This window comes from Lemur catta, chromosome 1 (genome assembly GCF_020740605.2).
Source record: "Lemur catta isolate mLemCat1 chromosome 1, mLemCat1.pri, whole genome shotgun sequence".
Lineage (NCBI taxonomy): Eukaryota > Metazoa > Chordata > Mammalia > Primates > Lemuridae > Lemur > Lemur catta.
In genome coordinates this window covers 162,302,033-162,325,373 of record NC_059128.1, presented here as the reverse complement: position 1 = coordinate 162,325,373, position 23,341 = coordinate 162,302,033, and the positions used below count along the sequence as shown (strand labels likewise).

Below are 23,341 nucleotides of genomic sequence, written 5' to 3'. Positions count from 1 at the left end.
GGGTCTTCGTCCTATTCCAGTCTCGTTATGACCCCAGCAGGGAGGTCCCGCGACTCCCATTTTACTGATGGGCCTTCATTTCTAACGTGGGACGGTTTTGTCTCTCATCTACTGTCAGATTATCAGCTGTAAAGTCAGCTGCTGTCAGGAATCATCCCTGCCCCTCCTAAACTGCTGTGGACAAGGAGACAAGATGGCCAAACCTTTCAGGTGTGTTTCAGTACATAATACACAACTCAGGGTGATGGCTGATGGCCTCCTGCAGGGCCCCAGTGACATTTCCACACCTGTCATTGCTACTCAAGGTCTTCCTGACTCTCAGTTGTGTTACAGACATTTGTGTTGCTCTGTGTATTATATCCAGATAAGTGAAGATTTGTATATGAGGCTGGAACAATATATAAAAAAATCTGTTTGCTGGGGGTGAGTATGTGTGTAGGGGGGAAAAAATTTAGGTTATTAAGTATGAAATGTCTGATTTCCTTAAGTACTAAGTTTGATGGTTGATATCTCTGACATTTCACTTTGAAACTTGTTGTTTTATTTTTATTATAAAGGTACATCCTCATTCTTTCAAATACATGTTTTGATTTGTGATTATCTTTCAAAGTTTTGTAGAACAATTTTTGTGCAACCATAGATAAGTCAAAGATTCGTATTCTTTTCAAATACGAGTTCCATCATAAAACCAACACAACACAGACAGCTCAAAATACCAACCAAGTATTTGGAAAGGATGGGGCTAAGGAACACACAGTACATCAATGGTTTAACAAGTTCTGTTATGGTAATTTTAATCCTAAAAATGAACCATGTGGAAGACCTGAGATCAAGGTAGATAATTATAAATTAAAAACTGTAGTGGAAGCAAGTTCATCTCAACCTACATATAAATTGACAACAAGGTTTGACATTACTATTCTAACAATATTAGACCATTTCAAACAAATTGACAAGGTAAAAAAGCTGGATAGATGGGTACTACATAAATTAAACAAATGTCAAAAGAAAAATCATCTCGAAGCTTGTCTTTCTTTGCTGTCATGACATAAAGGCAAACCACTTCTACACCATATTGTTACATGTGATAAAAAATAGATTCTTTTTGACAATTGGAAGCATTCGGCACAACGACTGGATAAAGATGAAATGCTGAAACACGGTGCAAAACCGAATATTCATCAAAAAAAGCTAATGCTGTCAGTTTGGTGGTCCAGCGCTGGTATTATCCACTACAGCTTCATGAAACCTGGTCAGTCGATTACAGCGGATGTCTACTGCAACCAATTGGATGAAACGATGAGGATGCTTGCCATTAAGCAGCTGAGATTGGTCAGCAGAGACAGGCCAACCCTCTTGCAAGACAACACTTGACCACATGTCGCACAAATGACGCTGCTCAAACTACAGAGATGGACTTGGAAACTCTCTGTCATCTACCGTATTCACCAGACCTTACACCAACTGACCACCACTTATTCCAGGCTATGGCCCACTTCTTGCAAGGAAAAATATTCTATTCTCAACAAGCTGTGGAAAATGCCTTTCGCAATTTCATCTCTACTCACTCTCCAGGCTTCTTTAGTGCTGGCATAAACAGGCTACTATTAACATGCCAAAACTGTGTGTATAGCTTAGGTGCATACTTTCATTAATTGTACTGCTTCTTGTTTGAGATATGATAAACTACATTTTTGATTCAAAATGGGACATTTCATATTTAATGACCTAATAGATTCCATGCCTGAAAGGCCATGTAAAAACCTGTACACAGATATTATTAGCAGCTTTATTTGTAACAGCCCAAGGTACAAACAACCCAAATGTTCTGCAGTGAGTGAACAGTCACTGTGGCATGTCCACACCATGGAATGCTATGAAGCAAAAATAAAGGAATGAATTATTAATACAACTTGGATGGATCTCAAGAGCATTAGGCCAAGTGAGAAAAGCCAATCCCTAAAGGTTGCATGCTGTATAGCTCCATTTATATGACATTCTCAAAATGACAAAACAGTAGTGGTGGGGAACAGGTCAGTTACTAGGGGTGGGGGGTTGCCGGGAGGTGCGACTGTAAGGTGGGAACATGAGGGAGTTACTTAATGGTGATGGAATTTTCTGAATCTTGATTGTGGTGGCGGCTACAGGAATCTATACATGGGGTAAAATTTCATGGAACTATAACAACAACAACAAAAAAGGGCGCATGTAAAAATGGGTGAAATCTGAATAAAGTCTGCAGTGTAGCTAATAGTAATTAGCTGTGGGCCAGGCGTGGTGGCTCACACCTGTAATCCTAGCACTCTGGGATGCTGAGGCAGGAGGATGGCTCGAAGTCAGGAGTTTGAGACCAGCCTGAGCAAGAGTGAGACTCCGTCTCTACTAAAAAATAGAAAGAAATGATCTGGCCAGCTAAAACTATATATATAAAAAAAATTAGCCAGGCATGGTGGCACATGCCTGTAGTCCCAGCTACTCAGGAGGCTGAGGCAGAAGGATCACTTGAGCCCAGTAGTTTGAGGTTGTGAGTTAGGCTGATGCCACGGCACTCTACTCCAGGCAACAGAGTGAGACTCTGTCTCAAAAAAAAATTTAAAAAAAGTAATTAGCCGCTTAGCGATGTCTGTTTCCTGGTCTTCATCACTGTACTGTGGCCAAGGAAGACATTAGTAATGGAGGAAGCTGGATGAAGGGTACATAGGAATTCTCTGCACACTATTTTTGCAACTTCTATATGTATCTACAATTATTACAAAAGAAAAAGTTAAATTAATTTTTTAAAAGCCTATATAAGAAAGCCAGTAATAACAATTTCTGGATTATCTTGTGTTCTGAATTATATCTACCATCCTTCCCTTCCAACTGTAAGTTTTCCATTTATGTATAATGTTGCCAAATAATTTAATATACCTTTGTGGCCCATAAAATAATTTTCCCCAGTTCTCCTTTCTTTTTATTATTATTATAATTATAAAAATAATTATTATTCATCATGATTCTTCTGAACTCTTTTATGTACTCAAACCAATGCCCCAGATCTACAGCAGCTGTGAGATCAGAGGAGGCTGGAGTGGGGAGGGTGACATTAGACTGTCAACTCCATGAGGATATATCTGGATTTTCTTTTTTTACTACTGCTTCCCCAGTGCCTACAACCATATCTGAAATGCTTAATAAATATTTGTTGAGTCTGTGTATGTGGACCCAGAGGTGTGTGTCCATATGACCAGTGTATATTAAGCCGTAGGATGGACATGTATCCTTTTCTTGGATGCTACCAACTAGGAATACCTGGAGACAGAATACCGTTCTGTGGCCCTTACTCATGGTGGTGGGGTTGGGACACACCACCATCTACTGGACACTCACCGTGAGCCAGGCCCTGTACATATTTACTTTAGCTCATCTGCTTCTCACACGTGCTGAAAGCAGGCAATGCATTCCAATTATGGGTAAGAGAATGGAGGATCAGAGAGGTTGTGCAAGTTGCTCAAGGACACACAGCTTGTGTGGGGCAGAGGCCCTTCTTGAACCCAGATCCACTGGCTGCCCAATCACTCATTCCTCCCACCACATACCTTTTCCATGGAGAGGCTCCTTGCTCTAGGTTTGTAATAGGAGATGGTTGCATAAATTGTGGTGCATGGACCAAAATTAGTTGGAAATTTTGAAATCAGATCTATGCAGGAAAATCTGGGTCACACATTAAAGTCTGATTTGTCTCTTCACAAAAAGGGGGCCAGTGTTCCCGATGTCACTTTGGGCCATACAGCATGAACTGTGTCACAGAAGTTAGGGGCTATTTTCCGGTGTTTCTGAGAGAAAGTGGTTTTCAGACGTGCCAGGGCTCAGAGGACATCGGCAGAGAGAATGGGGCATCCAAGGTCTTTCCTGGGGGAGATGGGGAGCAGGGGAGAGAAAGGGTGACCTCGAGAACACAGAGGGTCTTTCACAGCAGGTGATGCCAGCCAAGATGCCAGCTCCTTCTCCAACATTCTGGTGCATTATTATTGCCACTTGGCCAGAGTTTGTGCAAAGTTGGCTGCATTTGGGAAAAGCAGAATCCCTGTCAGAAGGGGGATTAGAGCCAGCATGTCCCTTGTCCAAACTTTGTCTGTGATTTGTCTCAGAAACTGCCCACCTGGGCCTCCAGGACTCCTGCCCCTGGACATCTGAGCAGGCCTCGCTTCTTTGGGTGGATTAGGAGGATATCCTAACCTATTCTGGATTAAAACCCACTTTTCCTGCATTGCTGCTTCCTCTGAGTGACAACTATGGCTTCAGGCAGCGATCCTTGGCTGAAAAAGTTCCTCAGCACCTGTGGCCTCTGAACTCTGTATACTCTACAGAGTTGGACAATATTACGGCCACTCCTTTAAGGAATCATCTGAATTTTTAACTATAGGCATTGACCCATTAGTGGGTCATGAGATGAATTTAATTGGTCATACCCAGCACTTATTAAGATAAAATAAAATGAAATAAGGTAGAAGGTATCAGAATCAGCAGGTATTGCATTCAGTGTGAGCAACGGGCCATCTCAGGGGCATGTGTGTCTGGGGTTCAGGACGTGGCAGAGGCAGCTGACTGACTTGCTGACAAATCTGTGTCCCCTCCCATAGCACAAGTGTGTCCCTAGGGAGGGGCTGCCCTTGGGTCTAGGTGGGCTCCTGGCTGCCTTGCTTTGGCCAATGGAATGTGATTGAAAATGACTCTTTACTTCTGAGACAAAGTGGCTCTGACATTGGTGGGGACATTCTAAAGGATGGTGGAGCCTCAAGTGGCTGAGTCCCTGACTCACTGGGTGGAGGAGAGCCACCCACAAACCAGGAGCCTGCCCTCGATACTGACGTGAGTGAGAAATGGCCTTCTCCTGTGTTAAGCCGCTGACATCTGGGGGCCCGTGTGTTATATAGAGGCTAACGCAATCCTGACTCGCACATTGTAGAATGTTTTTCTTACTGTGGATCATGGTCAAAAAAGTGTGTAAAAAACACCTGCTGTACGCCAACCTCCTTGTTTTGTAGATGGCAAAACTGAGTGTCAGAGAGACTGGGGGCTCCCCACGGCTGAGGCATGAGTGGGGACCGCACCCCACCTAGGCAGGAGGGCAGGTGTCCAGGGGATGGAGGGAGCTGGCGGCCGGTTTGACTCCAGCACGGAGCGGCTCCCGCCTGCCCGCGCCACTCCATGCCACTGGGGAGGATGTAACATTCGTGCTCCGCTCCCATCCCCAGCGCAGCTCAGACAGGGACAGGAAGGGTGAACTCCGCCTGGCCCTGCTGAGCTAGCTCTCTCCTGGGGCCCGTGCTGCAGACTCTGTGGTTAACGCTTCTGCAGGCAACGGACAGGACAGACTTTCTCTGAACCTCTGAGGTGCAGGATTCTGAGAAACCCAGCAGCACCCTTGCCACGCACGGCGGCCACAGCACTAGGCGAATCACACGCACCGCCCGGGAATATGCCTGTTTTGCTACACGGAGAGTCTGGGCCTGTGCTGGTGCTGGCCGTGGTGGATGGAAACACACAGAGGCTGCTGAGATGGATCTTGCACAGCCTGCCACCCCCAGGAGCTCGAGGCCACCCCAAATCCTGCCATCCAGCTGCTGAGGTTGGGAGCAGTCCTGAGGGGCAGAGTTCGGGCAGCCGCTTGCACGCACTGGCCACATCAGCCCAGGGCTCGTGCCCTCCCCTCACCTACTGCACGGGGTGATGGAGAGTACGGGTTAGTGCAGGTGACAGCTGGGCACAGAGCCTGGCACTTAAAGGACTTGACCCACTTGCAACACCCCTGCAGTGTGGCCAAGCTTGGCATCTGCCCACCTCCACCCCCTCGTATTACAGATGAGGGAACGGAGGCTCCCAGAGCTTACCTGTCTTGCTGTAAGTCCCCTCTGCTTTGGCCCAGCGTGGCCTACGTAGAGTCCTGGCATCTTGAGGGTGGAGTCAGGCAGGCAGGGCTCAGGGCTCTGAACGAATTGGGGTTGGTTTGAAGTGACACTGGCTTCTATCTTCCCCCAATCTGTAAGCAGCTTGGGATTGGATCAGAGCTGGGTCTGGCTCTTTCCCTAGGGGTGCCGATTACGGGAATGAACACAGAGAATGACAAAGAGGCTTAGGAAAACCCTGGGACAGGCTGGTCCTCAAAATCTGGGCAGAGAGGAATCTTTCTGGCCCCTGGTGCCATTTTGGGCCCCCACATGGTCTACTCATCTCCCCCCTCAACATGCTGCTCCTGGGTCATCACTCTTATTCCAGTGGCCTGAGCTCTGTCACAGCAAGGGAGGCCAGGAAATGTGGTCCAGCGGCGCCCCCACCCAGGGGAAAGGGGATCTGGGCTTCCTGAGGAGTCTCTCTCACATCATTCTCATCTGAAATTATCTTTCATTCATTTGCTGGGCATTGCCTTCCTCCCCCATTGGACTTACGGCTCCCCAAGGACAGGAATCCTATCCATCTTGTTCCCTGCATGTCTCCAGAGACCAGCACAGTGCTTTTGGCACATAGTAGGAGCTTGTTAAATATGGGTGGATGAATGGCCCTCTTTTCAAGAAGGGAAATGCAAACTCTGGACTTGTATATGAAAACATTTAGCAGAAGGTAGGTAGGTGGGTAGGTAGGTAAGGCCTGGGAAAGATGTATGATCCAAAGATGGGAGAGTTCAGAGATGAGTCTTGCCAGTCAGGGCATCAGGGAAGATTGTCCACTGCTGCACAATGACCCTTCCCAAAAGTGAGTAGCTTAAAACAACCAGCAATCATCTAGTTTGCTCACTGGGAAGTGGTGGGAATACCTTGTCTCTGTTCTGCACAGTGTCAATGAGGCCCAGTGAATACAGCTTCCAGTATGGTGCTCTGCGTTGTTATTGGCCGTTGGTTCCTCTCCACAGAGCTGCTTGGGCTTCCGTGCAGCATGGTGGCTGGGTTCCACCATGGACAAAATAGTCCTCAGTCTTTGAGTCTCCCAAAGCCTCAGATGACAGAGATACCAGTGACAAGTCATCCCTTCCGTGCCCTGCCTGAATCCTTGAACTGCATAACTCATGAGCAAAACAAATGGCTGCTTTATGGCACAAAGTGAAATGTACCAATGGGACCTCGGGGAAGCAGTTCCATGGCAGGAGCCTGGCCCGTGAAGCTGGCCTTCTTCATCAGGAATCAACTGGAGAAAGGGGAGAGGTGCTCTGGGCAGAGGAAAGGATCTCTGTGCAGCTTCGGGCATGGGGAAGGCCAGTGGGGCTGGAGCGCAGCCCAGGGGTGGGGGCGGGTTGCAGGGAGCCCCTTTCATGCCTCGGGCTCAGAGAGGGCTCCGGGTCAGGTCTGCTTCCGGCGGGGGTGAGCTGCAAAGTCAGGGGAACAAGGCCGCTGCTCAGATCTGGCAAGTGGGGATGAGGCCTCCTCTGCAGGGTGATGAGCCAGGGGGATGACCAAGCCGTGGGACGGGCAGAGGACGGGGAGGCCATGTGTGGGCCAGGGGGGCCTGGCGTGACCTCTGGCTTCTGCGGGACCGGGGGCAGGAGCTGAGGAGGCAGCAGGTGGGGATGCCGTGTTGAGGGCCCGGCACGCTGTTGGAGGACGGTGAAGGGCAAACTCCTTTTCACAGCAGGGTCTTTGCTGGCCATCCTTCCCTTGGTGGCATCCTGTGGGGAGGTGACACCCACTGCAGCCCCCTCGCCCCCTGTAGTTACACTTTGTTAAATATTAGATACATTTAATAAATGTATCCTGCGTTTCTCTGAGCCTGAGAGACATGGGAGGGGTTCCTGCTGCCATGCGGCTTACAGAACTGCCACTGGATGTCGTGCGCTTGGGGCCTTCCGGGGCTCCTGCAGGTGACACAGCCTGTGCACGTGTTGCTGGTGATCGCCGCATGGTTGGACAGTCCTCAGTGAGGGGCCAGCCCCCGTCACAGCACGTGCCTGTGGGAAAATGCGTCCTGCCGGCGATGTGAGGCCACAGCTCCTCTGGTGCTGACCGGCAGGAAGTGGCCTCCTGGCCTCTCTTCGGGGCAGGGTGGCGGCTCTTCCCGCACAGCTCACCTGTCGGCCTCTGAAGCCTCCCAGGCTGGATGGACGACTTCGTCTGGTCTACATCGGTATTCAAGTGTTTTCTGTGTTTGTTCCTAATATAGAAACATGTCACTTCTGCTCTTTCCTGGCTATTTGAGGGGCGTTTTGTGTCGCCAGCACCCGCAAGGCCTCACACTTTAAGGGTGTTCAACTGAGTTTGCTGGAGGAAAAATTGGACTGATGTCGTGTGACCCCTGGGTCAGTGTGTCATCCCTGTGTGTTTCCAGGGCCCGTCACCTTTCTGTGGGAGCCGTCCCTTTCCACAACAGATGTGCCTTTCAGAGTGAAGTTTCTGGTGGCACAAACACATCCTTAAAAGGCTGAGAACGCTGGCCGTGGCAGAGGCAGATTACTAAATAAAAATGGAGCTGTCAGTAGCTCCTCCAGCGGGGCACAGGCAGCCATGGGGTTGGCAACTGGTTGGGTCTGGAAGTGGGAACTCACACGCGGGGCTCCCGGCCCTTTGAAGGCGCGTGTGAAGTTGCTCCTCTGCCAACCTCAGCAGCCAGGGAAGAAGGCTCTCGGCCCCCCGTCTGCGAGGGCTCTGGCCCAGCCGACAACCTGTGGCCTCCCCCGCTTCCCCCCACCTTGGCAGGGCCCAGGAAAGAGGGTGTCTTAGAGTGGGTCCCCAGAAGCAGACCTGAGAGAGGATCCAGGGGTGGGCAGGCCACCAGCAGCTGCAGCTTAACCCTGCAGGAGGCTCTGGGGAGCCACCAACACTCGCTGCAGGGTCGTCCCTCCCGTGGGCGAGGGGCCCGGCTGTTACTGACTCCTCAGCTGTTGGGTGACAGCTGCTCCAGGACATGTAAGTCCCTGGAACTTCCTGGCAGCAGAGCAGGGTCCTGGGGCGGGGAACCCTGACTTCAGGCAGAGGGGCAGGTAGGGCAGGAGGAAGTGTCAGCAGCGCTGATGTGCTCAGTCCGTGGGCCACGAGTGAGGCACTCCTGGCGGCCAGGGGGTGCCAGGGCATGTGTGGCTGTCACTGGTCTGCAGAAGTGTGTCCCCCTCACTCACACGAGCCAGCTGAGCAGGGTACCGGCCCTCCAACCTTTTGACAGCAGAACCTGAGGGGAGGGGCTGTGCCCCACTGAAGGAAAAGCCACTTGCTGGCTGGGCCTGGGACAGAGACCTAGGCTGGAGAGGCCTGGGTGACAATTCAGGTGGGTTGGCGTCATAGCTCTGCCTAAGCTATGCAGGTGCCCCCCAAATGGTGTCTGGGGCCAGCAGGCCAAGCAGGGCTGCCCCAGGGGGGTACCCGGGCCTCAGGACGCCTCTAAGGTCCTGCTGTCAATGGAAAGGGTGGACTGCATGATTCACTCTGAAACTGCCCTGCAGCCCATGGTATGCCAGGCTCTGTGCTGTAAATGTGTTATCCTGTTTAATCCTTGCCACACCCTGCGAAGTAGGTGACTACTATTACCCTCAGTTTGCAGGTAAAGAAACTGAGGCTCCAGAGGTTAAGCACCTTGCCCACGTTGGAGAGGAAGGGAATGACAGGGCTGGGTGTGAGCCGGCCTGGGATGTGAGCAGGGTGCAGTGAGGCCGGCCCAGCGCTGAGGCCCGTCTGGCTGGGGCACAGCCCATCGTCCATGCCCACCTGACCGTGCACCGCAGGGGGCTCCTCCGGGCTGGGCCTGGTCCACACCTGGTGCCCTCACCCCCGGCCTGGAACAAGTCAAGCTGCAGTCTTAGTTTCACATTAGTCTTTTATTATAACCATATTGAATGGGATCACTTTGCCAAAAGGATAAATCATTTCTTAAACCAATGTGAGTTACAGCATGAAGATGGATGAGAAAAAAGCGATAGGATATAAATGGCACAACTGAGTATTCCATCAGTCAAACCAATTGTGCCATTGTGAGAAAAATTATGACAGCTTTTACATCAAAGTGGTCTCAAGCCTGTTTAGATGAACTTTATATTTCTTTTCAATACTATAAAAAGAGAGCTTTTCAAAGTAACACTGCGACAGTGGTCTGGCCTTTGAGAAGGAAGCCTGGCCTGCCAGTTGCTGCCTCAGTCCATCCGGCCCCTGTCCCTGCTCCCGGCCCCCAGTGCACCTGCCCTGGACACATGGGGCAGGGGAGGAGGGATGGAGCTGGCCGTGGGTCCACAGGATGGCCACTCAGCGCGTGGGGACACAGGTCCTCCACACACACCCTGTCCTGTAATGGACCCTGGGGGCAGTTTCTTAAAAAATAATACAATAAAGACAAAATAATGAATTTGGATCAACTATGGCAGGTTATCATTAGGAGACGGCGTAACTGTCGCAGTTTCGTATTTGTTCGGCATTCTGACAAGGAAAAGGCAGCGTTCCCGTTAAGGGCAGGCGACCAGACCCCGCGGCAGCTGCCTCTGCGCTGCCCGAGGACCCACAGCAGGAGATTCAGCTCGGTCACGGGCAGGGAAGGCAAATCCCAGGGAGGTCTTGGTTTATTTTTACAGTCACATTCATTCTGCAGTGGTATTATTTCTTTTCAGACTGCAGTTACCACTCAACATTAGCAGGAGGTCACCTTTGGAAGCATAATCCAGTATAATTAAATGTTTGAAGTGTTATATGACCCCTTGGCATACACACAACGTAAGGCAAAGTAATTATGACTCCCTTTCTCTAGTCTGTACCTCTCCTATGTAATGTACATTTTAACTGAAATTTCCAATAGGATCAGAGAGGAATGCTTGAAACACACAGGAGAATGTATTAAAAAAGTAGTTGACAATGGGAATTGATCTAAGCTTTACATATATAAAATGTATTTAAATGCTAATAATCAAAGCACAAGAGGGGTTCCACTGATTACCACATTTGTTAAGGAAAAACAAAGAGGTTTCATATATTCAGGACTCTTTAAATGTGCAATTAAACATAAGTACTTGATAAAATAATAAAAAGAAACACATATTCTTTAATAGCACTGTAACTAATAAAAATGCAAACAATGTTCAACTATGATGAATAAAAAAAAGTCACTTAGAAAAGACAGGACAGTAATACGATTCTCTGAGTGTGAACCTGTGGGAACTGCCTGTGTCCGCTGCCCTTGGGGGTCTCTCCCCGCCAGGGAGGGAGTGCGCTTGTCGGGGCCACAGAAGCAACGCCTCTGAGTGAACCCGCCGGTCCGCACGTGGCACCAACACGGCAGCACAGGATGGAGAGGACCTGCCCCTGGCGCGTGGGCAGGGCGGGGAGTGTTCAGTGACTATTAAACACCCAGCCCCTATAGGGAGCCAGCCAAGAGGCTTACCGGCATGGTGGGTGCCCAGTGACACTCAGCGATCATGACTCCACCTCTCAGGGCAGAGGAGATGCTAGAGGTGCGCAGACAACAGCGCCCAGCTGCCGGAAGGTGGCAGTTCCGTGGTCCTTTCCAGTCTCTGTTCTAGTGGGGACAGCTCCACACTTCTTACCTTAGACCTGAAAACACCGACACCTTCCCAAGCCAAGTCCCCTGTGAGAGGGTATCCACTGGCAACCCCTGAACAGTGCTAAGGCCACTCACTGTATGGGGGCCCTGGAGCTCACAAGGTGTCGTCACACGGTCATGGACTTGGCAGCAACCTGGAGGTGCTGAGAGGACAACTCAGTCAGGAGCCAGGGAGCTAATTAGTGCGTCTGCCGAGGAGTTGCCCAATCGCAGAAGGCCAGACAACCCCGTTGTCTGGCAAAACCAGAGCTGTTATTCACCCTTCCACACTGATGTGGTAAGAGGAGATTTCCCTGCTAGAGCTTAAGAACAAATTGCAGAGCTAATGAGAACCCTCTCTGTGGTAGCTGACTCGAGAGACACCACCATTTTCTTGGACAGTGAGAGGGAAATCATGTCATTATCCCATTTGTCTGTAGAGACACACGGTTAGCAGTGGGAAGGACGTAAATGGCGTCGATTCCCTCCCGCTTGCCTTTCATTTGTTACTGTGGAGCTTCCACTGCCAGGGGCCTGGCTGTCCTCGAGGAGAGGCTCGAAGAGCCAGCGGTTCTCAACAAGGGCCGCTCTGCCTGGAGAAGCAGGCACCGCGCCCACCTGCAGTGCCCGCACATTCCTGTCTTACTGCTGCCCAGGCAAAGGTGAGCAAAGCGTCCTTTCCAGGGGGCTCCTCTTTTAGGGACACAAACAGTTCGTGCGATGCTCTGTGCCCACTGTGGCTCCCTAAGCTTCCGACTGTCAAGGGGGCGAGTCTCTAATCTGCGCAGAAGCCCGGGGAGGCACCGGCCCATCAGGCCTGGTCCTCCAGTGGTGCCCAGGACCCAGAGTGCAGAGCTGAGCACAGGCTCCCGCAAGGGAAGGGGCTGTGCACAAACCCTGCATCCTCCTGGCATCTGGAATGTTGTCTAGGAAACCTTGTTCCCACAGAAGGACTCTGGGTCTAACTCCCTGTTCCTGCTACCTTAAGGCCAGGGCGGGATTCTGACTCTGGATGGGAATGAGCTTGGGTTTTCCCTTTACTCCTCAGTTGATAGGTATGTACAGCGCTGAACCTAGAGAAACTTAACCAGAAAATTTACTATCTGAAAGATATTTTTCCCATAAAGTCAGGGTCACATTTTCCAGTTCAAGGATACTAATATTCTTACAACTTTTGAAATCAGTGCAGCAAAGACTGGCTTAAAGTGACCATGTTTTCTGGCTATGAAAGATTCTAACAGTGAAATACAATTGTCTAAGGAGGGACAGTGACGGCCAAAGTTGATTCAGCCTGAGGACTGGGAATGTATTCTTTAACAAATCAGAAAAAGATCTAACACCATATCACACCTAAATATGATTCCTAAGTTTAGTCTGTTCCTAAAGATCACTATAACTTTGAGAGGTCAGTACTAGTTTTTTCCAGCCCTAGAAGCCACTGGTTCTAGTTCCCTCTATTGCATTTGGCTCTGCTATATGGCTGCCCAGCGTAGGAATCAGGCAGGCTGAGACACAGATTCCACAGAGGAAGCTTCTTGATATCAACCAATTTTCCTATGCCTGATGCTTCAAGGGAGGGAAGACATGAAATGAATTCTTCCTCCTTTTTCTAAATATTAATATAATCAACGGAGTTGCCATACCTTCTTAGTCAGAGAGAAGGGAGCAGAGGAGAAGTAATTCTAATTGCTTGGTCTCTCTGATTGTGTGATACTGGGTACTTAATCCAGCTCTCACTCAGAGCAAGGGTGGGTGAGGGTTAGGTAAGGGCCTGGAGATCCCTGTCAGCATTTTGGTGAAGGTAAGTCTGTGCTTTGTGGCCATATTTGCCTCTCTCTAAAGGGCTCCAATGGGCTGTACCAATGCCAAATGCATGCTGGGAAGAAGCATCGGTTTCAGAGGGGTCTCCACTGGGGAGCCTCAGCCTGGCCCTGGGCCACTGGGGGGGTGGCTGGATCCCTGTGAGGCAGGACTAGGGCACGGCGGTCAGATGTCCAGGGGACTCACGATGGTGAAGCCAGAGTCCTTGCTGCTGTCGTCGTCAGGGCTGGAGCTGGGGTTGCTGGAGGAAGCTGAGGCTGGGCCCATCAGTGGGTCTGAGAACACCAGCGGGGAGCAGGCTGGGGCCTGGCATTTCGCAGACATGCTTCTGAGGGTGCGAAGAGGTTGGGCCTGGCCCGAGAAGGGCCCTCTGGCACTGCCCCCATCATCTTCTTTGGAAACCAGGATGAAGTCATCTGAACTCCCTTTATCTGCACAAGCTGGCGTCTCTGAAGAGGCCTGTGAAATACAGTCAGAAGTACAGGTGGATGAAGAAGAAACTGGCAAAGAACTGAGCGGAGGCCCCTGTGAGGCTGGGAATACTCCCTGGACAGCGAGGCCACCTCTCCCCGCGCTCCAGCTTGGAAAGGCGCAGTGTTCGGGCCTGCTGTCCCGAGGCCCAGGCACTTACCAGTGGCACAGGGCCAGCAGCGTCTTTCTGGGCACTCCTGAAGCTGAATGCTGGTTTCCCAGGGGGACAAAGTAAACCTCCTGCTTCATAAACTACAGGAAGAGGCAGCATCTGTGCTGCCACGGAGAGCCCAGGCTCAGGAGCCAGCCAACAGGCTGCAGGCAGAATCTCCACCAGTCTCATGTGGGACTCTGCTGTGCAAATCACTCATCTGCCTTGAGCTTTCATTCTCTCAAATGAAATGGGGTAAGGACAGTGCCTCCCAGCAGGTGTGCCGTCACAGTGCAGTGACATGACATGCGTGGATACGAATCGTACAAGACTGGCTCCCTGATAGGAGCTGCAAGATCTGGAGTGATTTTACTACTCTGCTCAGAGGATGGCTTTCAGGAGGCCTGGTGTGTTTGTCCTCACACATATCCCATAGCTAGCTCATCTCGGGTAGGCGCGTGGGGGTGTCCTGGGGCAATGGTGGTAACCAGTAGGTTCTACAAATTTGAAAACCAAGAATGGAAACTGCAAAGTATAATGGCAAAAAGCATAGTGACAGAATTGCTTTAGTCTACAGTTATTTTCCTTTCTAAGCAATTATGAGTGGCTTTTTATTTTTTTAACTTAAAGAAGTTAACATCCATGAACACAGGTAAAGGTTCTGGGGTAATAAAGTTATAGTTTGGCCAAGGATGTCCAGTGCTGGCCTGGCAGAAAGAATGCCTCACCTGGTGGTGATGTCAGCTGCAGCAGTGCCCACACCTGCTTCCCCAGCCCGCCTGCCCTCCCCTCGGCATGGGGGGGGACTAGCGCAGGGACCTCAAGTCTAACGGGAGGTATGGAGCCCCTTGTCTGGAAGTGCCCCTGAGTCCTTGGGCCTCCAGACTGGCATGGCCTAGGCAGAGCCTGGAAAGAGTCAGCAGCACTCCTGAGGGGCTCTGGCCTCCAGCCCTGACTGCCAGGCCCCTCTCTCAATCTCACATCCCCTGAGTGACATGGCAGGGGCAGGGTGAGTAGCTCAATAACCGCACATGTGCCTCCCATCTCCGACCTTCCACCGCTGGCGATTCATCAACCTTTAGGATATTCAGCTGGAGAACAGAAACGGAATTCGGCTTTCACAGTGCGGGAACAGCAGGCCTGGAGGTGCTTCATCTCAAGTTCTAAAGCTGTTTACATTGTATGAACACCTTAATGCTTACAAAAATGAAAAAAATACATAGCACATGGCACTCTGATAGAAGGGGACGTGACTGCAATGGCACTAGAGCTGTTTGGTAGAGGGGCACTGTCTTTTCTCTGAGTCGGAGGGAAAGAGATCAAACCGCATTTCCATTACTGTCCCTGTGTAAGGTGCACCGGGTCAGAGCAGGCCGCCTTTGCGGTAAGCACCTAAGGCGGCTGGGGAAGCAACACGGGCCCTCGGATTTGGCTTCCTACTTCCAGAACGTGGACACTTTGTTCATGTGCATCGTGAACCGTGAAAACCTTGATCTCTTGCAACAACGCAGGGCTGGAATGTACTCAGTGGAGCTTATCTTAGTTGAAAATAAAAGGGCACATACAGTGGACCCTGTTTTTAGAGTGGTGCTGCTACTACAGAAAAATCATCATCACTTACTCTCCTTTAGATTACAGTGAGGATGTCAGCAAGGCTTTGAAGAGGAGAAATACTTTTCAGAGCCTGTGACCACAAGTAAGGATAGTCCCTACCATGACTCTACTTATCTGGCATGATTCCCCCAGTTCCCAGATAAGGGTCATAGACTGGCGTAGACAGAGCACGTTAGAGGTGACAGGGCCTTCACAACTGCCTTCTTTATTAACCCCCTCCTCGTCCCTTCACATTATAAGTCAAAAAAGGAAGCCCAGGTAGGAGACCTAGTGGCTTGGCCAATGTCACAAAATACTTTCAAAGACACTGCTGTCCGTGTACCTGAGAATTTTTTTCTAGACACAAAGATGGCTTCTTTATGGATTTCCATAGCAGCCTTAACCACTATCTGGTGCCATTTATAACATTTACAGACGTTTTGTAAATTCCTAAGTCAATCCTTTCTTTTTGCCAGATATAGGCATGTCTTGCACAATTAGAAAAGTTTTTAACCTGTCAGGCTTGTCTAAAAATGGCCAGGACCACCACAGTATATGCCCCCTCCCCCCTGCCTGCCCCCTCTCCCACCCGCCTCCTTTCCTAGGCTGAGTTCAGGGTCATGGGGGAAGCAGGGAGTCCACTGCAGAGCAGCGCTGCTCAAAGGAGCTTTCTCTGATGATGGAAATAGTCTCGTCTGTGCTGTCCAGCAGCGTGGCCTCCTAACCCCATGTGCATGCCGAACACTTGAACAGTGGCTGGTGTGACTGAGGAAGTGAAGTTTGAACTTTTAATTCTATTGACTTTTAATAAATTTAAATTTAATTTTAAATAAATACACGTGGCTAGTGGCTATCATATTAGACAATATTCAGATAAAAACACGGGACCCACGTGCCAGACAGGCAATGTGATGGGCTGGTTAACAAAGTCCTGCCCTTTACTGCAGTGGATTTGAGTGAGTTCATCAAAAGCTTCCCAAAGGACAGACTCGGGGAAGGGAGGTAGGGAGTGTGGCTCTCTTCACTCCACAGAATGCAGTTGCACAACTCTGCTGTTTTTAGAGAGGGAGATAAAATGTGTAAATCAAATGGAAAGAACAATACCAGCCCTGTCACCACCACCCTCACAGCGGGGAGCGGGGCATGTGCATTTCCACAGAGGAAGAACCTTCCAGTGGTTCCTGAGGGGGAAGGGCACTGCAGGAGGGCCACAGGCCATCTGCCCCGGGGCAGGGAGCCTGGTCCTTCTGCACTATCCTTTAGACAGACGTTAGTGATTAACCAAGAAAGCAAAGACGACCCATCCCTAGGTTAGGAACGAGCTAAGGCACAGTCCGTCACAGGCCCAGTGTGTGGTGCTTACATCTCAAGAAAATGTCTCAAGAGCCTGCCTAGCGAGCCATGCTCCCCCAGCCCTGTCCCCCATAGCTGGATGCTCACGAAAGCAGGAGCTCATCCCATAGCCTTGATACCCAGTTCCTGGCACAGCAGGTCCTCAAAACATTTGGAAGCCTTCGGAACTCCCACTTGGCACACTTGGGTTGCATGTAGCCTGTCCACAGCCAGCGTCCCCTCTGCCCTCTCTTCCCACAGACGGCGAGATGGAAAACTCAGCTGGCTCCAAGCTGGATGGCAGCCCCACGGCTCGGAACACAGCCTCCTACAGGAAGAAGGGTGAAGGCCTCCTGCCTGGTAGACCCCTCGGCCCCTTATCAGCATAGCCCAGATCCTTGGGCTTTGCGGCAGGAGGCCCCACACGCTGGGCTCGTCTGTCTGACCTGCTTGCCTGCATCCGGGATTTCTCTTGCCTTTTCTCCTTCAGAGCACGGCTTCCCTATTTCTCCCTTCCTCAGTAAGACCTTTTTGAGGAGTACTGGTTTTTTATAATCTGCTAACAGCCACAGGGAAGGGGCCATGGCAGGGAAGGGGTAGAGACGATTGCAAAGTATAATCAAGAAGTTTTAAATTTAGCAAGTTCATTAGTGTTTTTGAAAAGTCTTTTTCTGCAGTATTTTTACATATTCAACTGAAAAATCATGCTGAAGTTTTAAATAAAATTGTCAATTAAAAATGGTTGGTGGGTGGACCTATGCTCAAAATTTTTTGAATGAATGATTATTAAAAAATAAAACATCTATGCAGGGAGGAGAATTTGGAGAAAAATGAAATTAAAGCGGCAATGTTGGTGTTGCATTCACATGGCTGAAAACGCAGAGTCAAAGCGCTCCATGAAAATTTCATACAGCTTTAAAAGTTAACCACAAAGGTCTCTCTTCTTGAAGAGTGCCCTTAAAACTGAAAAAATTCCCATTCAAATTCCCATTTGCTGTTTTAAAATCAAACAAAAAATAATTTTCAAGCATATGAATGCTAGTTCTTGAGAAAGTGACTTAGATAAGATTTTGCTAATGTTCATTTTTCACAATGAAATTTTATAAGCTGATTTTTAAAAAATACTATTTGGAACTTAAAATCTAAATGGGAAATGAACAATCTTTTGGTCTTAGCAGATAATGCCCACTGAGGCAGGAGGCGGAGCTTGCCGGGCAGGGGGTTCTGCACACACAGTGCTGGCAAGGGGGTGCCCCCCGCCCAGTGAGCCTTTCTGGCTCTCGGTTTCTCACTGGCCAAAGGGGCAGGCAGGACTGAGCACGTGAGGAAGCTCTAAGATCCCCTTAGCTGTGAAATCATGTGATTCTATGTTAGCATAAATTACACATACTGAGAGCGTGGGTCAGCAAACCACGGCCAAATCTGGCTTGTAGCCTGCTTTTGTGTGGCCCTCAAGCTGCGAAAGGCTTATACATTTTTAAAAGGTTATATAAAAAATAAAACAAAAGATAAAGAAAAAAGTCTATGATAGAGATGACCACATGTGGCCTGCAAATCCTAAAATATTTATGACTTTTTACAGAAAGTTTGCTGACCCCTGCCTTAGAGGTGGACATTAAAAAGAAGCCCTTTCCCACGAGAGCAAGAAAGTAATCTTGGCCAAACATGTTCTAGCCACGTGAGATGCACTCAGACGGCACTAGGAACACTGGAATGGAGGCGTCGGCTGCAGGCCACTGGCCAACAGCTGCGGCAGGGGTCTGGTGTCCCCCAGGCAATGGCAGCGGCAGGAGGCTCAGGTGAACTGCTGCATGCGCGTTTCTGCGTCTGTCGCCCTGCACCGCACAGCTCTGGGAGATGCCCTTCTGCTCGCTGTCACTGTGAATGGCACCCCCTCCGCACCAGAGTGTAGGACCTGCACGGCTGCACACAGCACTCCCGCCTCAGGCTGCTTGTGGTATTTCAGTGGAACTTCACACACGGCAATCTGAAACAACTCTGGTAGGGTTTTTGTAATTCGTAACTTTGAAGACCTTATATGGATGTGCTCCCTTTGAATTAACCTAACATGGTCCTCAGAGCTCCTCTACCTGCTTGGTGGCCCCGGGCATCTGGTCGCTCTGGCCCTGGCCGCTGGAGCAGTAGTGGTTGTCCGCGATGGTGATCTGCTCATTCTCCTCGGCCTCTAGCTGGCTCTGGTTAAAACGCAGGGAACCTTTGAGAATGTCTTTGATCTATTTTCAAATAAGAAAATAAATGAAAAAGATGAATGAGTTTGTTTTTAAAGGCTAGCTAAATCTCCCATACACTTTGACTAGGCTTGTTATCAACTGTTTTTTTTTTTTATAGCATGGATGTTAACATTTTACACCATTATGAAAGAAATAACGGGAAAAAATCCAACTTTATCAAAGCTGCTGACTTAGCAATGACCAAGGAAAATGTCAGGGCGTTAATGACCAGGTTCCCACAGGGTGAGACACGACGGTCACATCCTTGGCAATTGTCTTAAAGCAGGAAGCACCATTTGCCTACACACTCAGCTCCGCTGCACACCTTGGTCACTAAAGTGACTCTGCCACCACTGGTCCATTCACAATGTAGGTAGGCATGTAGGAACGTAACACTCTTTTTCATTGGCATTTATGTCCCATTTAGATCTTGAAAGCTTGGGTAAATGTGGCCCTGGGGAGTCTGACGTCTGCTGTAGGTATTGATTATGACTTGTGTTCCAAGGACATCCATGTATTTACAGCTGGCTGAACATGATGCTGATTTACGGCACACCAGCTTTGCGTGAGGAAGAAACAATGGGTTTGATAAGAGGAAATGGAAAACCGGTGTGGGCGACAAGCCAAGCAGACATAATCACTAGACAGAACAGGGGCATGAGGAGGTGGAGATTCAGAAGGGGGTCCTTCTGGGAAGAAATGAAGGGCCAGGGGGACTCCGGCTCTAACATCGCGGTGCTCCACGCCCTAGGGTGCCCTCCCCACAGCAGCAGGACACAGAGGAGACTCGTCAGAGCAACGCACATACCTGTTTTAATCCTGCCAGGGAAACCAGAATTTGATCTTCTTTTTCCAAATTTTCTTGTAATATCACATCTTGAATATTTACTGAAAATAGAAGAACAACATTTTATAACTAACGAGCACAACTTACCTGCTGTCACACTATAACTTCAGACAAGCTTGGGAATTTTCTGCCACATTTCCTAGCAGCTATTCCCACCAAGGATGCTCTGCAGACTGCGGGTGGGGGGCTGCCCGGTTGAGTAGAGGGCAGCACTGGGCCTGCGGTGCACAGCCCTCCCTCCAGCCCTACACGCGTGTGCTTCATAGTGACAGAGCTGCCCTCCCTCCAGCCCTACACGCGTGTGCTTCATAGTGACAGAGTGGCCTTCCCTCCAACACTATACGTGTGTGCTTCATAGTGACAGAGCGGCTTTCCCTCCAGCCCTACACACGTGTGCTTCATAGTGACAGAGCTGCCCTCCCTCCAGCCCTACACGCGTGTGCTTCATAGTGACAGAGTGGCCTTCCCTCCAACACTACACGCGTGTGCTTCATAGTGACAGAGTGGCCTTCCCTCCAACACTACACGCGTGCGCTTCATAGTGACAGAGCGGCTTTCCCTCCAACACTACACGCGTGCGCTTCATAGTGACAGAGCGGCTTTCCCTCCAACACTACATGCGTGTGCTTCATAGTGACAGAGCGGCCTTCCCTCCAGCCCTACACGCGTGTGCTTCATAGTGACAGAGTGGCCTTCCCTCCAACACTACACGCGTGTGCTTCATAGTGACAGAGTGGCCTTCCCTCCAACACTACACGCGTGTGCTTCATAGTGACAGAGTGGCCTTCCCTCCAACACTACACGCGTGTGCTTCATAGTGACAGAGTGGCCTTCCCTCCAGCCCTACACGCGTGTGCTTCATAGTGACAGAGCTGCCCTCCCTCCAGCCCTACACGCGTGTGATTCATAGTGACAGAGTGGCCTTCCCTCCAACACTATACGTGTGTGCTTCATAGTGACAGAGCGGCTTTCCCTCCAGCCCTACACGCGTGTGCTTCATAGTGACAGAGCTGCCCTCCCTCCAGCCCTACACGCGTGTGCTTCATAGTGACAGAGTGGCCTTCCCTCCAACACTACACGTGTGTGCTTCATAGTGACAGAGTGGCCTTCCCTCCAACACTACACGCGTGCGCTTCATAGTGACAGAGCGGCTTTCCCTCCAACACTACACGCGTGTGCTTCATAGTGACAGAGCGGCTTTCCCTCCAACACTACATGCGTGTGCTTCATAGTGACAGAGCAGCCTTCCCTCCAGCCCTACACGCGTGTGCTTCATAGTGACAGAGCGGCCTTCCCTCCAACACTACACGCGTGTGCTTCATAGTGACAGAGCGGCCTTCCCTCCAACACTACACGCGTGTGCTTCATAGTGACAGAGTGGCCTTCCCTCCAACACTACACGCGTGTGCTTCATAGTGACAGAGTGGCCTTCCCTCCAACACTACACGTGTGTGCTTCATAGTGACAGAGTGGCTTTGCCTCCAACACTACACGCGTGTGCTTCATAGTGACAGAGCGGCCTTCCCTCCAGCCCTACATACGTGTGCTTCATAGTGACAGAGTGGCTTTCCCTTCAACACTACATGCATGTGCTTCATAGTGACAGAGCGGCCTTCCCTCCAGCCCTACACGCGTGCGCTTCATAGTGACAGAGCTGCCCTCCCTCCAGCCCTACACGCGTGCGCTTCATAGTGACAGAGCAGCCTTCCCTCCAGCCCTACACACGTGTGCTTCATAGTGACAGAGCGGCCTTCCCTCCAACACTACACGCGTGTGCTTCATAGTGACAGAGTGGCCTTCCCTCCAACACTACACACGTGTGCTTCATAGTGACAGAGTGGCTTTCCCTCCAACACTACACGCGTGTGCTTCATAGTGACAGAGTGGCCTTCCCTCCAGCCCTACACGCGTGTGCTTCATAGTGACAGAGCGGCCTTCCCTCCAGCCCTACATGCGTGTGCTTCATAGTGACAGAGTGGCCTTCCCTCCAACACTACACACGTGTGCTTCATAGTGACAGAGTGGCTTTCCCTCCAACACTACATGCGTGTGCTTCATAGTGACAGAGCGGCCTTCCCTCCAGCCCTACACGCGTGCGCTTCATAGTGACAGAGCGGCCTTCCCTCTGACCCTACACGCGTGTGCTTCATAGTGACAGAGCAGCCTTCCCTCCAGCCCTACACACATGTGTTTCATAGTGACAGAGCGGCCTTCCCGCCAGCGAGAGACCGGGCACCTCTTGCTGACATGCGATGTGGCTGGCAGCCTGGACCATTCACCCAGTCTCTGCGAGGAAGCTTTTCAACCTGGCTGAAAAGTTGTAGGAATACACGCCTCACAGTTCAGCGGTGTTAACTCACCTCTCTCAACACCAGTTCTTTCTAGGTGACTGAAATTAGTAAAGAAATTGTCTTTAAGGGTTTGTAACAGCAAAGCATGTTCCTATTTCACTGTAATAGTAAAATGAGAGGCTGCAGCGATGGCACTGCAGGTTGCTCCCAGATGACAATGCCTGTGGACCGGCAGGACTCAACCCGGCTCCTCTGTGTCCTCTGGGAGATGTCGGCTCCACAGAAGTCTCTTCTCCAGACCTGACCCGACGGACCTGCCAAGCCAGCTGCCGACCCTCTGGGGTGCCCACTGGGATGTTAAGCACGCAGGGGTCCTTAGCCCCCTGACCTCCACACGCCTGTGGGATGCACACAGCCCCGTCAGGGACTGAAGGGGGATTCTCAGGAGAGCTCAGGGGGAGCAGTAGAAGCCTGGGGCCGCACAGGATCATGCGTTGATGGGGGAGGGCACAATGAAAACACAGTTAAAAAGATACTGATGGGTGCACCGATTTGAGAATCACTACAGTAAGTATGTTCACCCTCCTTAACAGCTTTCTTATTTTTTGTGGCCTTAAAGATGCCCTATTTGTAATGTCTTACATGCTATATTCTCAGTCACTCACCCAACAAAGCTGTCCCAGTCTCTGCCTGAACTCCCGAGTCCCGTGCTTGGCCCCTCCGGCTGGCAGGGCCAGCGTGTCACTCCTCGCTCGCTCGGCGTGGCCGGCACACTCACGCCCCTCGGCCCAGACACTGTCGCCAGGTCTAAGCAGACTGCGCCTCCTCACTGTCTGCCTTTCTGTCCAGTGTTGTCCCCTCAGAGTGGTCTTCCTGCCCACCCAACCTAACGTAGCCCCCAAGTCACTCTCTAGTCCCTACCACTTCATCTGTGTCACTGCATTTATAAGCACCCGCCACTGTCTGACGTCATCACATGTATTTGCTGGCTTTTTTGTTGTCCATCCTCCCCGAACAGGGTATAAGCTCCAGGACATTCTTGCTCAGGGCTGTATTTCCAGTCCTTAGAATAATGCCTGGTGCATTACAGGTACACAGTTAAGTATTTACCGACTGACCGAAG

The 23,341-nt window shown here is 50.4% G+C and overlaps 1 protein-coding gene across 2 annotated transcripts in view; it reads right to left on the bottom strand.

The window, feature by feature from the left end:
* Positions 1 to 9,764: 9,764 nt before the first annotated feature.
* Positions 9,765 to 23,341, bottom strand: part of TBC1D5 (TBC1 domain family member 5) — a 538,038-nt gene continuing 524,461 nt past the window's right edge. For both annotated transcript variants that reach the window (XM_045538232.1, XM_045538239.1), the window contains 3 exons: positions 19,889 to 19,968; positions 18,940 to 19,083; positions 9,765 to 13,761 (listed from right to left, as the gene is read on the bottom strand). In XM_045538232.1, the coding sequence (XP_045394188.1) occupies positions 13,468 to 13,761; positions 18,940 to 19,083; positions 19,889 to 19,968 (518 nt within the window). In that variant the 3' untranslated portion in view covers positions 9,765 to 13,467. The remainder of the gene's footprint in view (positions 13,762 to 18,939; positions 19,084 to 19,888; positions 19,969 to 23,341) is intronic.